General features: G+C 45.3%; 2 protein-coding genes across 2 annotated transcripts in view; one reads left to right on the forward strand and one right to left on the reverse strand.

Moving 5' to 3' along the window:
• Positions 1 to 12,547, reverse strand: part of wwc3 (WWC family member 3) — a 39,002-nt gene extending 26,455 nt beyond the window's left edge. Inside the window, exon 1 of the mRNA XM_083969460.1 lies at positions 11,990 to 12,547. Within this exon, the coding sequence (XP_083825586.1) occupies positions 11,990 to 12,135 (146 nt within the window). The 5' untranslated portion in view covers positions 12,136 to 12,547. The remainder of the gene's footprint in view (positions 1 to 11,989) is intronic.
• Positions 12,548 to 16,043: 3,496 nt separating this feature from the next.
• cldn33b (claudin 33b) lies at positions 16,044 to 16,703 on the forward strand (the record flags this gene model as incomplete). The annotated part of the gene is made up of 1 exon (XM_083969569.1): positions 16,044 to 16,703. One exon carries the CDS (start codon positions 16,044 to 16,046, stop codon positions 16,701 to 16,703), a length of 660 nt encoding a protein of 219 aa, XP_083825695.1.
• Positions 16,704 to 18,401: the final 1,698 nt, after the last annotated feature.

Genomic DNA, 18,401 nt, shown 5'->3' on the forward strand with positions numbered 1-18,401 from the left:
ACGAGACGGAGTTGTTTCCGAGGTAAATACGTAGCCTAACCAAAACTACATTCATTGGATTGTGTATTTATTTTGATGAGGGAAACGTGGAAATACCGTGCAGCTTGCATACTCCCCATGCCGATCTAAAAACAGCTTGTACCGACAATTAAAGGTAATGAACCTTTGGGATTTGCCATAATGTTGAAATATCCCTTTAAAGGGGCTGTTTGGCTGGTTTTTGGCAGTGACGGCAGGCTACAGTGAGCTGCTACTCACTATCATAGTGACAATAAATTATGAATCTGAATCTGAAGACTGGCCAGGGCTAGCTGATTAGCATGCTAACTTCAGTAGTAGATGTGATAGAGAAGCTTCCCACTCCTACAGACAGCTGCTGGTGAGTAAAGGAGTGAAGTTTGATGCTATTGTAAACTCAACATTTCCATTAGCAGTGAGTGAACAGCTGCTAATGCTAACATTAGCGGTGTAGCAATAGCAAAACTTCCATACAGCTTCTGTTCAGCAGCTAATTTCATATCTCTAGCATGGATCAGATCAGTACATGTTTGGATCTAAATCTAGTCATATAATGTATACAACTAGCCTTGTTGGCTAACTCTGGCCCACTTACAGTTTTTCTTTTAACTCCGTTGATTAGTGGTGCACTGTCCCTATGAAATAAACTAATGAATGAAATATTCCTGTGTACAACATGCCAACACACGCTTTGGTGTATTATGGAGGAAGTACACGTGGACAGTGATGAGGACCGCTTGTTGAAAAGTGAAATCTGCTGCTGCTCCTCTGAAACTTTCACCTTCCTAAATGTCAGCGTTGAGCAGCAGCCAGAGTGTAATGATTTATTAACCCATGTATGTGTGTGTGTGTGTGTGTGTGTGTGTGTGCGTGCGTGCGTGCGTGCGTGCGTGCGTGCGTGCGTGCGTGTGTGTGTGGAGGTGCCCCCCCCCTCCCGCATACAGTCACTCTGACAGGGCAGAGCTAATGACATCAGCCTGACACATAACTAACTCTGCTAATCTCCACATATCAGTGAGCTGTGAGCCAGTGAGTCTGATGACAGCACGCCCACTGACCGTCTCATTACCATCAATCAGCACAGACAAAAAGGAGGCGGGGGGGGGGGGGGGGTGATAGTGACCCCAGCCCACCACAGTATGCTCACAATGCATAGGCTACGGCGCACAAGGCCTGATCCTGGCCGGTTACTGCCTGCACCGAGGGGACGGAGCGGAGACAGTGGCTGAGGTGATCTGCAGCAGCAGCAGCTCATCATCACTGTGTCTCAGTGTGTCTCACTGCCACCAGCACCGAGACAGAGACACGTCCTGACGGTTCAGTCAGGTTGTTAGTCGTAGCTGATGATGCCTCAAATTCAATAAACCACCTTTGTATTTCACACTTTTTGGGGAAATTCTACAGGCGACAACTGTGACGTGCTGCCTTCATGCAGACCACAGGTCAGTATCATTGATCATTATCTCGTCCTAACTGAAAATCTTAGGAGCACGGGGCGGTGTTTAGTTCAGTTGGTAGAGCAGCCGCCCCATGTGTTGAGGCTACAGTCCTCACTGCAGGCGGCCCCGGGTCAAATCCCGCATCAAGCGGCCCTTTCCTGCATTGTTATTTCCCCCTCTCTGCCTCCTCTCTGCCTTTCCTGTCTCTCTCTCGACTGTGCTTTACATTAAAGGCAAAAAATATACTATATACTAAATCTTAGGAGCGCAAACAGAAAATGTATGGGTGCACACTGCAAATCCACTTGCAATGCAAATATTCATTCATGGTTTCCACATACATTGGCCGGCCACCTGTAATGACAGAGTCTGGATTCTTTCACCAGAGTTGGAAATAAAACTGGTTGCACATGTGCAAGTAGATGAAAAATTGACTTGCACTGTCTCAAGTTTTAGGGGCAAAATGCCCCCATTTAGGGGCGGTCTGAAGCCCTGCAGCTAACCATATCATAGTTAATGAATAATAAAGTAACCTTCACAATAAATATGTGCTAAAAGTATTTTATATGAGCTGCTCAAATTATTTTCACAATAAAGTGATAGATTTCATCCTCTCTGAGTCTTCTTATACGTCGTGATGCAGCATCAGTCCATGGAGGTTCAGGTTTCAGTGACAGAAACCAAGAGAAGAGAAGCTGGAACCACCACTGACTGAGAATCTAATCAGTTCCCAGTCTTTTTGGCTCATGACCATTTAAAAAAGCGTGTAAAGTTACCTCATGACCCCGCGAATATAAACACAACACAATTTGAAGAGGCAGAGAGTTTCTGTTCTTCTCTGTACTTTGCTGATCACCTCAGGACTTCTTGGATCCATCTTGTGACCCTCTTAAGAGATTCTTTCCCAAGTTTGGGCACCGCTGGAGAAATCAATTAGCTGCCTCGTCGAGTCGTCAGCTGTAACATCTCTACGTCCCACAGCTGAACTCGCACAGACAGAACAGCGTCACAACAAAAAGGAGCGCGTATTCCCAAAAGAAGCGTTTGTCAGCAGCATCCACTGACTGCACACATCTGGTGCAGGCGGTTGGCAGCCTGGCGACAGTGTTCCTCACATGAGCTGTGTGCAGCCGAGCAAACAGGAGCACCCCCCACCCCCTACCCCACCCCTCCTCTCCTGCTCCAAGTGTTTGTCAAAGGTAAATACGTCCAGACACTTAATGCACATGCACATACTTAAAAACCACTCAGACAAGCAGCCGTGCCTGTAAACAATGACTGAAGGAGAAGAATCAGAGGCGTCATCATAACAAGACAAAACCGCATGAAGACCAGAGAAGTATCAGTGGACGGGGGGACGGGATGATGTCAGTGTGATGTCCTGGTGTGTCCTCTGACCTCGGACAGTGGGGGGGGGAGAACACGTCCTCTCTCACAGATCTGGATACCAATATCTGAATGTCTGCTTTATTATGCAGTCTTGTGACAGCAGCCTCTGTTTGTCCAAGTCATGTCTGCACAGCACAGCACAACACACCCACACAGAAGAGGACACACATACATACATGCACACACACAGCAGCAGCAGCATGGAGCAGGAGAGGAGCAATCTGATGACAAACATTTAGAGACACAAACACAGTAAAGCTGCAATATGAGTCATTTTGAAATGAATTCAATTTGCATAAGAGCTTAAATCATATTTATTTTTATCTATAATTAAAAATATCAGCCCCCCCACCCCACCCCCCACCAGGTTGAAGAACCTCAGAGAGAAAACTAATCATGTCATCCTCCTGTCAGCCTGACACAGTGACCCTGCACTGACACTATGTCAACAACATGAAAGAGCCAACACAAGTGAACACAGGTCTCATCAGCTCTGAGAGGATAAACATTGGTTTCTATAGCAACACTTTTACTACGAGGCTTTTCTGTGCAGCCTGTGGATCACTGGCAGCAGTGGATGGAGAAGTCAGTGTGAGGGTCAGCTGCTCCACCGCCACGGACTGAAACACCCCAACACCAAGAGGAGGAGGAGGGTGGACAGACATCTGGACGAACCCCTGATAGTGAAATTTAAAAACTTTGTTGATCTCCTGATTTTTCTGTTGTTTTTAATTTGTCCAATTGTTCAGTTTGTGATCAAATATCTTCAAAGGTAATAGTGTTTTATATTAAACTGGGCCCAGTGCCATGTATAAATCAGACCTACAAACTCTGGAGTAGTAAGTTACAAAACTAAAACCCTCTTCATTCACTTCTACTACCCTGGTTGACATAAAAAAAAAGGTGACTGTAGCCAAAAGGTGACCAGTTTTCAGGTGTGATAAATGTATATTGTTATTGCGCATTCAGCACTAAGCTACTCAAATAAAACACAGGTTCATATATATTTTAAATATGTACAAGGTACAGTGAGTATGGTGGCTGTACCTCTGCCTTATTAGCTGATACTAATATCAACACAGTCTATCAATTGATAGATAATCATGCATACAACCTTTTCAAATTGATATTATGTTAAATAAATGTGGAAACAATGATGACAAAATATTAAAAATCAACCAAAATTTTGCGACCCCCCTGCAGTGCGTAACACGGACCTCCTAGGGGTCGCACACCCCCTGTTGAAGACCTCTGCCATTACATCGGGGCCCCCAGGAAGAACAGCTGATGTTATGGCATTAGCTTATGAGGATCCTAAATATGAACAACAATAAACCTGCCTCACATTAGCATGTCATTAGTATTATTGTTGTTGTGAGCGTGTTATCACAGTTATGACGACAGGCTTCAGTTTGATTTTCATGACCCGTCTGCTTTTCTCCTGCAACAATGTCAAGTAACTCTGATGAGCTTTAAAGGGACAACGAGGAGTTTTGGAAAGCAAAGTGTTTTCACACTACATTTCCCATGAGCCTCTGCACGCATGGTGAAATTCCGGTGCAAGACGGACGAAAGCGAAAACATTTGAAGAATGTTTTCATTGATCAAGAACGAAAGTCGGAGGTTCAAAGCCGATCAGATACCGTCGTAGGTCCGCGAAACCGAAAGTAGGAAATGCTGGGTGAGTCGACCACTAAATAATAATATCAAAATTATTGACAAGTGTGGGTAACGTAGATTCATCCACATTAATATGAGACATTTTTATAACCAAAAGCAAACTCCTCTGTTAAGCTCCAGCTACAAATAGAAACTGATTAACAGATTCATCAATCTGTGGAGATTCATCAATCTGTGGAAAACAAACAGCAATATGAATGGTTTTTAAAGAGCTGACACAGTCTCTGGGTCCCACTTTACTGTCAAAGTGAGGGTTTCCAGGATTTTACCTAATTCAAAATGAAATATCTTGGAGTTTTGAACAGTTGGTCTGACAAAACAAGAGCTCTGAAGAAAACAGCTCCAGCTCTGTAGAAAACAGTCGACCTGCTAACACCTGTGCTGCTTCTCCAGCTTTTTGTGCATGTTGTATTTAAGACAACTGACATCTGGAGAAGCATTGAATCTATATTTATATTCCACCGTGCAACACAATTGACAGTATTTCAGTAAATCCAGAGCAATTCCCACCTCTGTGCTCTGTTGTGCTATTTAGCGATGTTAGCATGCTAAAATAATGAACTAAGAAGGTAGCTGTGGATTAAACATGAAAAAGGCCTGGTAGTGTTGATTCATCTGAATGTGGATAATAATAAAGAACAACATCTTGATGTGAATGTTCACACTGTGCAGCAGCGTCCTCTCTGTCGGTCCGACAGGAAGCAGAAAATGAGACAGATCTCTGAAATAGAAGAGAGAGACTGACAGAATGAGCGGCATGTTCAGCTGTGGAGGCCTGCTCCTGTCACACAACTTCCCGGCAAAATATATTTAGTTGTCAAAGACGTTTGCTAATTCTAGAATAATCTGTGCCATCCTGGGTCGTCCCACAGGGTATTTCTATCTGTAGTAGCACCCTGCAACCCCCCCTCCCTCTCCCTCTCCCTCCCTTCGCCTGGCGACGGGCTTCTGCATGGGAAAGGCATGTGAAACTAGAGTCTGGGCCGCTGGAGCTCGTCTGGTCTGGTCTGGCCATCCCACCCACCCAACCAACCAACAACGCGTCAGCCTTTGTTTCTCCGACCGCAACAATTAAAATGTGTCAAACTGCAGAAATCATATTCAATCTCAGAAGCCAAGAAGCCGCTTTTTAATACTCTGGTTTTTGAGTTATTATTCTCCAAGCTTGACCACAATGAGCTCACTGAGACTTGACAGCCACATGTTTTCTAACGGGGCTCGGTGCGACGCTCCTGTCGTTCACACGGTTCACTCAGTTCATATTAAATTAAACAGCCTGTTGATTACTCCACCAAATGTGTTAATTTAGACGAGTTGTCACCACGGCCCCGGCCCGGCGCAGGCTTCCCGGTGTGGGAGTGTGCACATGATGGGACACATTTTTTGACGCTGGTGTTTAATTGTGTGATGGTTCGCTGTATAAATAAACCAAACAGCGGAGTGATAAAACGGCAGATAGAGTCAGTCGACCACTACAGACGAGCTGCACGCCTCAGACAGACATCAACAAACTTATCCAGCCACTTCAAGTCTTTTAATCGCCTCTGAAAGCCAGCTGCTGCCGTCTACAAATAAGAATCGAGGCTTGACCTCCGCATGACAAGCATTGCATGTGCGACTGGGAAAACAACAAATGTGATGACACAGGCAACAGAGTTGTAGACGGGCATTAGCTAAAACCAGAAAATATTAGTCCAGTCCAGTAATCGCCGCAAAAACATCACCTGTCCTGCAGTGTGATGGCCGCTCCTCTGTGGAGGCGGCGACACACACACACACACAGACACACACAGCCTCTGACAAAGAAAAAAAAAGGCCACAAGTATTGTTGGCCCCAAAAATTCCATTCTGTGTTAAAAAAGAAACGTGAAAACAACTTTGAGAGGAATGTCATTTATGTCCAGCCTCCGAGGGCCTGGTGCTGCATTTCAGAGGCCGGACTGGAGCAGCTGACAGACAGACAGACAGACTGACAGACTGACACCCCGCTTCCTCAATTATGTGTTGAATCTTATAGAAATAGGTCTCTATAAGTAGCCCAGCAGCATCCCTGTCTCTGTGCACATTTAGACAGCATCTGGGCGCAGGGGGCCGGGGAGGCTCGTCCACACACAACTGGGTCCACACACAGTGAGAAGACTGTCAGAGCAGCTCTATGGGATGGAGGGAGGGGCTGAGGTTAATATCATTTAATACAGTCACTTTACATTTAAATGTAAATGACTCTTTAAAGCCACACTTTGAAAAACACTGGTCACTGTGACAGGAAGCTTTACTCTTTACTTTACTTCTCTTATGTCTTCATGGGAGGACAACAATATAGAAGAGGTAAAAAAAAAATGTCTTCATGGGAAAGGTTATTATGATGGTTAACAATGCTTATAAACATTAATTAACACTTTGAGTACCTCCAAAGCATGTCAATACTCTGATTATAGGGTTATAAAGTCAAAAGTCAAAATGAAATGTTGGATTTGAATTAATTAAGCCTCAGTCAAAGAGGAAGTGCTCATGTCACAAAGCTACATATGAATTAATTTTAAATGGAATATTATGTTTTTTTCTAAAAAAAAAAAAAAAAAAAAAAAAAAAGAGAACATATTCTTATTAGAGTAAAATGATAACTTCACTTCTTTGTCACAGTCTGGGATTTTGAAACTTTAAGCCAGGAAAAACACTGGTCATTGTGACAGGAACCAGTCAGTTCAATATGAAATACAAGATCACTTAGTCATGAAACCATTATGCTATTTTTATTCAACACTTTGTGAAACAAGCTTTTTTACTTTCTTACAGAGTTAGACATGAAGAGCAACACCGAGCTACAGACAGTTAGCTTAGCTTAGCTCAAACACTGAGAGAGCTGCAGAGACTTTAGAGCTGAAGCTTCTCTGTGAGCTGACACATAGTGTGTTGAGGCGCCAGTAGTCTGGTTTGTTCAGTTTAAATGAATCTGTTTCCCCTGTTTCCATTATTTATATTAAGCTAAGCTAACCAGCTGTTGGTGCTAACTTAAGCATTTTCCAAAAATGTTTCCCAAACCAGTCCCCTCACCCCTCACCCAGCCCCCTTCGCTTTTATAAGAAGTGCACAAACAGCTGATGCATTTTTGTGGACAGCATGATTCAGTTTAGATCTGTGAAATGAATCACAGTGTAATCTGAATCATAATAAAGCCAACTGAAATATAACAATTACAGGAGCTCCAGCTCCAGCATTGTTACTATCTGCTACAGTGACGCCCTGGCAAACAAATCATATTCTTAAAAATGTTGGAGCACATGTTTGTTTAGTACAAGACCCAACAAACATAACATCATCAATTCTATATTAAAGGTCCAGTGTGTAGCTAATATTTGTCAAGGTTTATTGGCAAAATCTGAATAATCCTACCCATGAATATATTTGTATGTGAATAATCGCTATAAAATAAAATTGTTTGGTTTTCGTAGCCTTATTATTATTTTATATATACGGGTCTTGCTTTAGAGAGTGTTGCCATCTTGAGCTGCCATGTTTGTACGGCAGCTCGAATGGAAAATCCAGCCAGTCAGAGAGCGCGTTTCATGTGCATAAATAAACCAACGGAGAAGAAGGAGGAGGAAACAGCAGACATATGATAAAATTGTTGAGATCTTCACCTCATGGCTCCATGCTCCTGAAATACTCCCAGTCGTCCCAGTCGTCCCAGTCGTGGTAAACACGTTTTTTTGTCCTCGGAGGCCACCGTCACTTTGAGGGGAACATGAGCGAGCACTGCAATCTAAAATCTGAACGCTAGACCCCCCCCCCCCCCCCCTCCCTTTACACATTGGACCTTTAATGTAGTGAAAATGAAAAGCAAAGACGAAATCACAATATCTACCTATAATCACAATTATGGTTTTTTGCATATTGCAAATGTAGCTGTATGTATAAATAAATCATCCATTCATTCATTAATCAATAGGCTACATACATTATTACAGTAAAATGATCATTTTCCTTCTTTTCACTTCTCACAGTTTGGGATTTGTAAGACTTTAAGCCAGGAAGGTGTCACGTATAGAAACACACACACCAAACGGGTAGAGCGAGTGTTGTCAACAATGGTTGGGGAAGAAAAAAAACAATGGTGGCCCAAAGCTGGAGGTTGGTCCACTGAGTTTGGCATGTCCTGTTTAGGTAGCATTCTTCACAATATACACAGAAAACACAATCCACCCCTCACAATCTTTGACTGCCGACTATATGAACCATCAGCACGCAGAAAAGTCACGCAGAGCTCAATCTGTGTGTTTTGTCGTTGCACTAAATGCTGCAGTGATGTGGACGTTCAGCTGAGGGACAAAGAGCTGCAGGGAAACGGTCTGATCCAGAAACAGGGCCGTGAGGTGAGACCTGAAGACGAGCAGATTGTGTCTCCGTTTGAAAAAGAACACCGAAAACACAAAACGGCAAAATGACACCGGATCAAGCGATGGCATGTTCGTACCCCCCCCCCCCCCCCTCCTAACCGAAAGACAAAAAAGAGCCATCATAATGAAAACACTGGGGGAAGCAAAATAACAGCGGGGTTCAGCGCATGTGAATAACCTTTCGGTGCTGGAAACACAGCTCACCCTTTCCAGAATAATTGAATTTGGTGTGCTTTGTGACCAAGTATAAAGGCCTCCCTTTGCTGAGCGGCAGGCCGGCCATGACTGTTGCATAACAGAGCTAATAAAGGAGGCCTACGGGGCCCAGGATGGAGAGGAGGAGGCAGACACGTGGGAACTGCCTCTGTTCTGCTGCTTTGTCTGGGGCCTGCGAGCAGGCAGAGCCCCTGGGCATTAGCGTAGGCATGCCTAACATAACGCTCATTCCACTGTAACAAAAAAGCCCCACAACCGCTCAGCTTATCAGCCCCCACCAACCCCATGCCCCGAGCTGCTCAAGGTGTCCAGTCCACCATCCTCCAGGATAACATGGACGTGGATGCACTGATTTAACAGATTCTGAATTGTTCTTAAACTCAGGTCGTATCACGGCGAAGATAAACACAAAGTTGGAGCCGGCTCTGCGCTGCGTTCACACATTGATCTAATTTTTCACTACATGCTGTCATCTGACCATAAACAGCTTCTCTCCCGCCTGCAGATGTCTGATGCTGCTGCTGCAGCGGGAGTCGACCAGATCTCTGGCTGCTCTGCTGCAGAGACAATGGCATGGCAGTTACCTGACCTCCACTGTGACACACTAACCCACACACAGAGCGCTCACGCCGGGCGGCCAACGCTAAACCTCTCTGATTCCTGACTGAGCATCACAGGTTGAGGAGGAGCTCCTGAGGCTGATGCTTCATACACAGATTATATTATTCCCAAAATATGAGCGTTTGATCCCTGCCAAATACGGTCTGTTTCTGGGCCCTTGATGTCACAACTTGTCCTGTCACCACAGTCCACTGACTGGATGACTGGTTTCCAGTTGAACAGCTACAGTTTCCACTTCTGGTGATCATTTTGTAACAGTTTATGTCATTTTCTAAGAAGGAACAAAAAATTAAAAAAAATTTAAAAAAAAATTATATTAGTTTTATTTAGGCATGTTGGGATATTGTTGTTTGATCATAAAACATTTGTGAATATATGATCTTGTATTTTAGGAAATAGTAATTTATTTAGATTTATCAGCATCCTGAAATATCTGTTAACTTTGAACTACAAGTAAGAAGCTGATTATTTGTGAAAGCCATTTAAACTAACGTCAGCCAATCACATGAGCCAGAGGAGGAGGATGGATCTGATCACAACAACTTGACCTGTACCAACAACTTGAGCTGTCACACTGGGCCTTGACACTGCTGCCTATCTCCTCTCCTCAGTGGTACCCAAACAGTCCTGTGACATGCAGCTGATGGAGAGAAAAACACTACCACTGCTCACGAGCTGAGCTGACACTCTTTGTATCCATTGCATGTTAGCAACAAGTCAGCTTCTAGTAATGTGATTTATTGGAATGCCCGTATCAGGTGGTGACTGACATTCCTCAGGCCGAGATAACCTATAAATCACTGAGCAGCACCACATCAAATGCAGAAAACAGTCTTTAGTCATGCAAACATAAAACCGCAGCAACCCCCCCCCCCCTTTCAAAAGCTGATCGGTATAAGATCTTGTGAAACCGCTATCAGCCTCACACAACAATGGTTAATCAACTCGGAGGAGAGGAGGGGGCCTCGGAGGAAATCAGGTTTCTCTTATCTGGAGCACGAGCAGCTACTACATTCCTACAGCTGAAATCAGCTGCGAGAAATCTGGTTTAAAATGTGATGTATGCAGCAACGGAGTAAACAGAATTCACTGAGAAGGCGGAAATTCGAACTGGACCGGTGCCTGTGGCCGGACTCAGTTTGCCGTTTCTGTGAAGTTTCCTTTGCATTTCCTTCAGAATGCAGCAGCAGAGTTCAAATAATTCCCAGTAATCTCACAAAGTCTGCTCTGAATGTCTGATCGAGCCCGTTTCTGGGCTGGTGAAATCCCAGTCCCCACTAAAGCACATCCTTTGCAGCTTTCCCAGTGGCCCAACTAGCATTCCTCACATTTTTTCACAAAGATTTCTGGGAGTTGGAGTTTAAAAGCTCTGGCCGTGCTAACCCTCCGTCCCCCCGACCCTCCTTAGATCCAGTCATACATATTGGGGTCAGTTTGAGATTAACTGGTACATTATTTTATTTGGGGGGGGGGGGCAGATGTGAGAGTTGTTCTTGACACACTGAGGTATTTCTGTATGAGAAAGGAGAGAGAGGAGCTGGGTAACAATAGATCTCTGTGTTAGAGGTGTGTGAACCAGGAATGTTTCAGGTCACTGGAAGTCATAAATCTACAGATCTGAGCAATGAGTCCTCATGAGAGATATTCACTGCAGCACAGACAGACTGAGTGACTGACAGGGCTGCTGGGAGCTGACTACAGTCCTGATACCCTCCTCCTCTGAAACACAACAAACCGGAAAGGCTGATCTCTGCTGCCCTAAATCAACCTCATTCTGGCCACAAACGCTCAGATGGTACGTTTTAAAGAGGCTCGGTGGGAAAGTGTTGATTAGAGCAGCAGCAGCAGCAGCAGCAGCAGCAGCACGGTAGGTGACCATGGGCGTTACATCCCGTGTTTGCATGGGAACTTTATCAAGAGGCGGGGAGGCCTCGGCTGCTGCCAAATCTCAGCTGATTCATCGGTGGTGGCCACATTATCCACCGCAGGCTCGTCTCACATTAAGGGGGGTGGGGGGAAGTTAATGTCCTACTACCCCCGCCAGCCCCCCCTCCCAAAAAAGAAAAAAAAGACTACCGAGCTGCCCTCTGTTGTGGCCGTCGCCCCCTCCCTCCCTCCTTCCAGCCGCCCTGGCATCTCCTCCAATAAGTTATGGTAGTTTGTTGTGTGTGTATGTGTGCGCGCGCCTGTGTGTATGTGTATGTGTGTGCTCCTGGGCCTTTCACGTACCTATCTCTGGGGTCAATCCATGAAGTTTGCCGGGTATTGTGGTCGATAAAAAACACTCTGCCGTCAAAGTCCCGGGCTTCCTCCCAGCCCGCGGGCAGCGGCAGCTCCGAGCTCTCTCGCCGCTTACCGCCGCTGACCCACGGCATAGCGTCGGGATGGTGGTGAGAGGGCAGAAGCCCCCTGCCCTGCTTTTTATCCCCCCGAAAAAGTCGTCGCTCCTCACTGCATTACAACGAACTCCACCTCGACGCACTTGTCGGCGCAAAAAAGACGAGGAGACGCGAACGCGAAAGTTTCCGCCGAGGTTAAGTCCGCTGAAATAGTCCCGGCGGAGGTACATCCACTGTTCTTCTCACAACCCCCCGAAAAACAGCACCGCGGCGCTCTCACGGTCCTCGGTCCTCCATGTTCGCCTCCTCCACCATATTTCATTCCTCCGTGTCCATATTCGGGTAGAGCGGATTTGCATAAGTGGTCGGACGTACGACTGAGCGAGCTCCTCTGTCCAATGGGGGAAGTTCAGAGCAGCACACTGTCATTAAAGTTTAATGTGGCTGTGAAAACACGCTCACTCACTCACTCAGTCGTGTCGCACCTCGGAGACGTCCCCCTGCAACAACAAGCAGTGTTTAATGAGAGCAGAGAGGAGCGGAGTCACTGTTCAGCCTCCAGGCGACGACCTGTTGATTCACATGGAGCTCACTCACCATTCATTTAAAGTAGTGTCGTGTTGTTATAAGAGTATAACAGAGGATATGGCTGTGACAGGTCAGAGGTTTAACCCGTCAAAGTTTAATTTAAACCCAGGATAACTCCCCCCTGACTGCAGTGACCAGCCTTTAGTCGTTGTCCACTCCCGACTCACTCCAGCGGTGCAGCGGTGCCCCCTAGTGTCTGTCACAGAGCATGCATCTGAACAGATGGAATGTTTTTCATTGTTTCCTACATTATGGATCTGCAAGGCTGGATAAGACAGTTGTCCTGGGGCAGGGCTCCAGACTGCTCCTAAATGGAGCCCGATTGCCCCTAAAATTTGAGAGAGAAAAAAGGCTGCCTTTTTCCCTCCACATTTTCACGTTTCACCAGTGTTTAAACTGGTGAAATGTGGAAGTGCCAACTCAAATAATCTGGAATCTGTCATTACAGGTGACAGACCAATGTGTTTGAGGATCATAAAAGAAAAGGAAATGTGAATATTTGCACTGTTAGTCAATGTGCGCCCCTAAATTTTCTGCTTGCACTCCTAAAATTTTAAGTTAGGGGTCACTGTGCTCCTTGTAACAAAAGGTAGTCTGTCCTGGGGCCCCACACCTTCAGGGGCCTGAGCCCCCCCCCCAGGGTCACACTGTGGCACTGCACCTGTGGGCTACCAATGTCATTGCAAATTTAGACTGTTGTCTCTCTTTTTGCCTGGTAGTTACCTTTTTACTTTGATAAGCCACTTGCAATCTGTTGGACATACTGAGAATGTAATTTAGACAGTGGTTGTATTGGGGTGGGTTGTGGGTATTCTGCAAGTACAAGTTCTCTTTAACTAAGCCAACATTTGTGTATTCATGTCAGTTAAGTTTGAATATGGTTGGTGAAATAACTTTATTTGAACTACAAACTACAGGGCTGACTGCATGATTGTTTACCTTGCTGTAAATGTTTGTCTACCCTGTAACTGTATGAAACCACAGGGGTCTTAAAGCAATCGGCTGTATCGTTACCATATCACAGGGCCTTATCCTGTGACGGGGCCCCAAGTTAACAGCTAGAAAGAAGATTTTATTATTCCAGTAGGATAAATTATAACAGCAGTGTTTTCATGGAACATTTTGCTAAATAAATTGATGCTTAATTAGCACAATCAATACATACAGTAGCTAGCCTACTTATTAACTAATCTGTCCATTATTCCCAAATTAGTAGAGTAGCTGGGGGCTGCTCTGTTGGTCTTGGGTGTGTCCAGTTGCTTTTTCTAAACCTCCCAGTTTAAGTCAAATACAGAGGCGTTGCTTAGAGCAGAGCTCTCTCAGTCACTGCGCTCGGTCAGGTGAAGTGTTAGGGCTTTAAACCCAAAGAGCCTTGTTCTTCACCACTACACACAGAACCACTCAGGACCCCTGAGGACTTTTTTTTTTTTTTTCTCGATACAATTTGGTCTATTCACTCGTGATAGGTGGGGGAGCAACTCAACTCAGAGAGACCCAAAGATTTGAAGCTGAAATTCCAAACTTCACAACAAGGGGCAGCCAGTTTTACCGTCCTGATCGAGTTCAACTCAACTCAACTCAACTCAACTTTATTTATAAAGCCCTTTATTTATAAAAACCACAGCTGAAACAAAGTGCTGTACATAATGCAACAAGTTGCAACGAGTTCAAGGGTCAGAACCACGTGGATTTATATCCTCATCACCAATAACTACTGATAAGAAAAGGAATAAATAAATGAACATTAATGACATATCTAAAAGAGACATTATCTTAATTGATAAACATTAATAGATGTTGTAGTCTTTAATTAGATGTGACTGAAAAAAAGATTTGAGCTCATTCAGGGGAAACTGAATTCAGTTTTCTGACGTGTATGTAATGAAGGACCAGGAACTAAACCTCCTCTGACTCAACTGACTTCCTCATAGTTTTCTTCAAGCTTCTAGAGCAGTTGCAGAAATCCAGTGTGGCATGAAATTCAAATGGAATTTCTACTGAGCGGGAATTTCTGTTGCCAAACAAGATTATGACACTTTACATCCGTGTCACTGCAGAGCTGTTTCTCTAACTGTGTGTTACTCTGAAAGGAAATGTTGGCTTCTGGAACTTGTACCACTGGCTTCTGCTCCCAGTGCATCAGATGAGTGTTCCCCTGCTGCTGCGACCTTACACCAGGGGCACCAGGCTGTGTGTGTGTGTCTGTGCATGTGCGCGGCCGAAAAAATGCAGAGTGTTTGTCAGGACGTCTCCGCAGTCAGCTGAGTGTTTTCTGCTCCAGAGGGAGGAGGGGTTTAACAAGCCTGGGGATTTTATCTGTGCATTTTTGTTTGTGTGTGCATGTGTGTGTGCGTGTGTGTGTGTGTGTGTGTGTGGCTGAGAAACATTTTCTCTCTTCTTCATCACAGCTTTGATCTATACCCTCCTACGTCCATTTCCCACAGGCTGTGTAGTGTTCCTATGAGTACACACAATAAGCCGCTCTGTTGTTTCTGGTTCAGTCACATGCAGCAAAAGGACTGACAGTGACAGCAGCTGTTCCACACTGAGAAAATAAATGAAAAGAAAATGTTATTCATCAAACACTGAATAAAACCTCACAATTCATGGAGCAGATCTTAATATCCTTGCAATAAAATAACTAAAATAAAATAATTAAGACTCTGATTGGGCTTTAAAGACACTTTCCTCATAGCTTTGTATTTCTAAGGTATGAGGATAGGTGATATAGCAGGATGTTTTATGTTAATCGCTCAGATTAAAACTGGAGGTTATATTATCTCTGGAGGCAGCTCAGTTTGTGAGAAGCCTGTCTTTGACATTTGTGCATAAACAATAATCTGGCTTTATTGCCAATGATTGCCACTGTTTATTTGTTTGCTAAGACTGCTGTCTCTCTGAGGATGCACAAATACACACCAGGGAGTGTTTTCAGCATAAAAATGTAAAAGCAATATCCTGTCTACATGATGACATCCCATGAGGACTGCTGCTATTGTAGGGGGGAAAAAAAGAAAAAGAAAATCCTTTTGATAGAGATCTTGTGGCAGCGTGGTCATCTCTGCCTCTGCCCCTGCTGCCCATTGGCACAGCAGCGGCAGCAGGAGGACCACAAAGGGGAGGGCCGAACGGGCCCCCCTCTCCTCCCTGCAAACAGAGGATGTGTGCTCCTCCGAGTGGGAACTGTTTGCGAAAGGGAAGGGAGCTCCGAGTCCAGAGACCAAGCAGTCAGGTCTAATTATCAGGTGTTGTGAGCAGCGTCTGTCCTGACTGCACGTCAGCAGGCCTCTCCAGAGAAGAACTCTTGTGGCTCTGTCGAGCGTGGAGGCCAGAGAGAGAGGGAGAGAGAAAGAGAGATGGACTCGTGTGCCTCTGCTTTGGAGCTGCTGGGGATGCTGGTCTACGTGGGAGCGTGGCTGTGCGCTTTGACCACCACCATCCTGCCACAGTGGCTGACCATGTCCACGGCGCTGCTGCCTGTGGAGAGCTACGAGCTGGGCCTGTGGGAGACCTGTGTGGTCCAGGACGTCGGGGGGATGGAGTGCAGGGCTTACGACAGCCTGCTGGGCCTCTCCACTGACCTCAAGCTGGCTCGCATCCTCATGTGCGCGTCCCTCGCCGTGGGCATGCTGGGAATTCTGGTAGCTATACCCGGACTGGACCTGGTCAACAGCTGTAAGGACCACGGAGGGTACAGAGCCAAGAGGACTTTAACCGTCACGGGGGGGCTGCTGGGGATGGTCTCCGGAGTGCTGTGTCTGGTCCCCGTGTCCTACATGGCACATTTGGCCGTCATACATTTCTTTGACGACAAAGTACCGGACGTGGTGCCCAGGTGGGAGTTTGGAGATGCTCTGTTCTGCGGCTGGGCGGGAGGATTCCTCCTCATAGTGGCCGGGATGCTCCTGGTCTCCTCCTGCCTGTGCTTCCAGGTGGAGCCTCAGCCCTCGCTGCAGAGGAGATACCAGGCCATGAGCACGGACGTTAACTTCAGGAAGCGCTCAGAGTACGTTTAAGGGATGGATGGTGACAGATTAACCTGCGTAGAGACTGACAGCACAACACAATCAACTGTAGAGCTGCACTTCAAACTGCTTTAAAACAATGATGTCGACATCTGGTTTTATATCAGATACAAATTACTGTATATAGGTTCAATCGTCAAAGGTTTTGTAAAACAGTGACACCTTGTTTCAGCCATTTTCACCTGCACAATCAAACATTCAATTTCAGGACCACCCGCTGTGACCAATTAAAATCGATATTTTTGTAAAGATGTGTTTTATAAGATGCTTTATACTCTGAATCATGCCAGTACCAACAAAAGAAAACTGAAACAGTGTCATAGAGTCTTGTTTAGGTTTAAAATGCTGTGATTGTAAATTATTGTCGAAACATAGAGAAAGTAAGAGAATGTGCTGCAAAGTGCTGCACATTCAGATGATTCACATAAAGACTTCTGTTGAAATTCCATTGAAAAATTGTCTTTTTTTAATTAGCGTGAATGCTGAAATGCAGCCTCCTTCTTATATGTTCTACTTTTTAATCTTATCTCACTTGTTGCTTCAGCTATGTTACTGCTGGTTCATCAGTTTTCCTTCCTGTCGGGTTAGCTGCAGATTTCAACTCTTCAACTGTTACATTTAAACATGCAGGATTTCTGCATTTTCTTCTACCTTTTTAACATTTCTACTGCTTTTCGCCCTTTAAAAGTCTTAGCCTACAAGTTATATGTTTCAGCTTTAGCGTCATCCTTTTTCAACATTGCTTCAGCAGTTTCTTCAGCTAATTCAGCATTGCTTCAGCAATGGCGTTCAGCTTCTTTCAGCATTCACACCATTTCCATTCTTGGAAATGCCTTTTCTAGTTTAACAATGTCATTTTTCCTCTTCTATAGCATCCAGAATGATATGTTGATAAACTCTCATGTCAGATGTGGAGATATGGCTGCTCTTTTGCTCTTTCATCCGCCGCTTTCCCATCAGTCTCATAAACCCAGGGCCTATTTTTGGTCCAGACAACAAGCTGAACAGGAGAACAGGAGGTGGGGGGACTGAAAACAGCAGCCTCGGTTCATCAGGTGTGTTTGCGACGGTGGAAACGCAGCTTGAGACTAATTCCATCAGATTTCCTGGTCACTCGCTGAGCTAAGCTGTGTTTAATGAATGCTCTAATGGGCAGCGTGCACAGTGAAGAATGCAGAACAGGTTGCCCTCGCCGCTCCCGCTTTGACATAATTACACAAATTTGCCAAGGTCAGAGGGCGCCGCTGTCTGTATCGTGTCTGCTACAGTGACATGAACGTGTTGTTGCACGAACGGAGGACGATTCATAAAACTAATGATGGCCCTTTTTTTCATGGAGTCAGCTTTTATAAATGAAGTTAATGAGAGATAATGATGTTGTCACAGAAGCATATGGGTTTCCCAAGGCTTCACTTTGTGAGCTGTGGTCTTGTCAGGCCTCTGGCTCCCTCCCTCCCTCTCTGTGACGCCACACAGGCTGCAGGGAGGGTCCCATGTCTCCCAGTGTGAGGCAGCCATCAGCAGGGGGAGGCAGCGAAAACAACCCAGGAGATGTTCTCCTTGATTATTGTAAGCTGTGTGGCAGCCAAAAGGAAGTGGCATGTATTTTTCTCAGCGGGAATTACATCTAAATGTATCCGACTACAAACAAACAAGCTGGGCTCTGAGGGGTGATAAGTAAACTGTCTT

The sequence above is a fragment of the Trachurus trachurus genome, assembly GCF_905171665.1.
Source record: "Trachurus trachurus genome assembly, chromosome: 4".
NCBI lineage: Eukaryota > Metazoa > Chordata > Actinopteri > Carangiformes > Carangidae > Trachurus > Trachurus trachurus.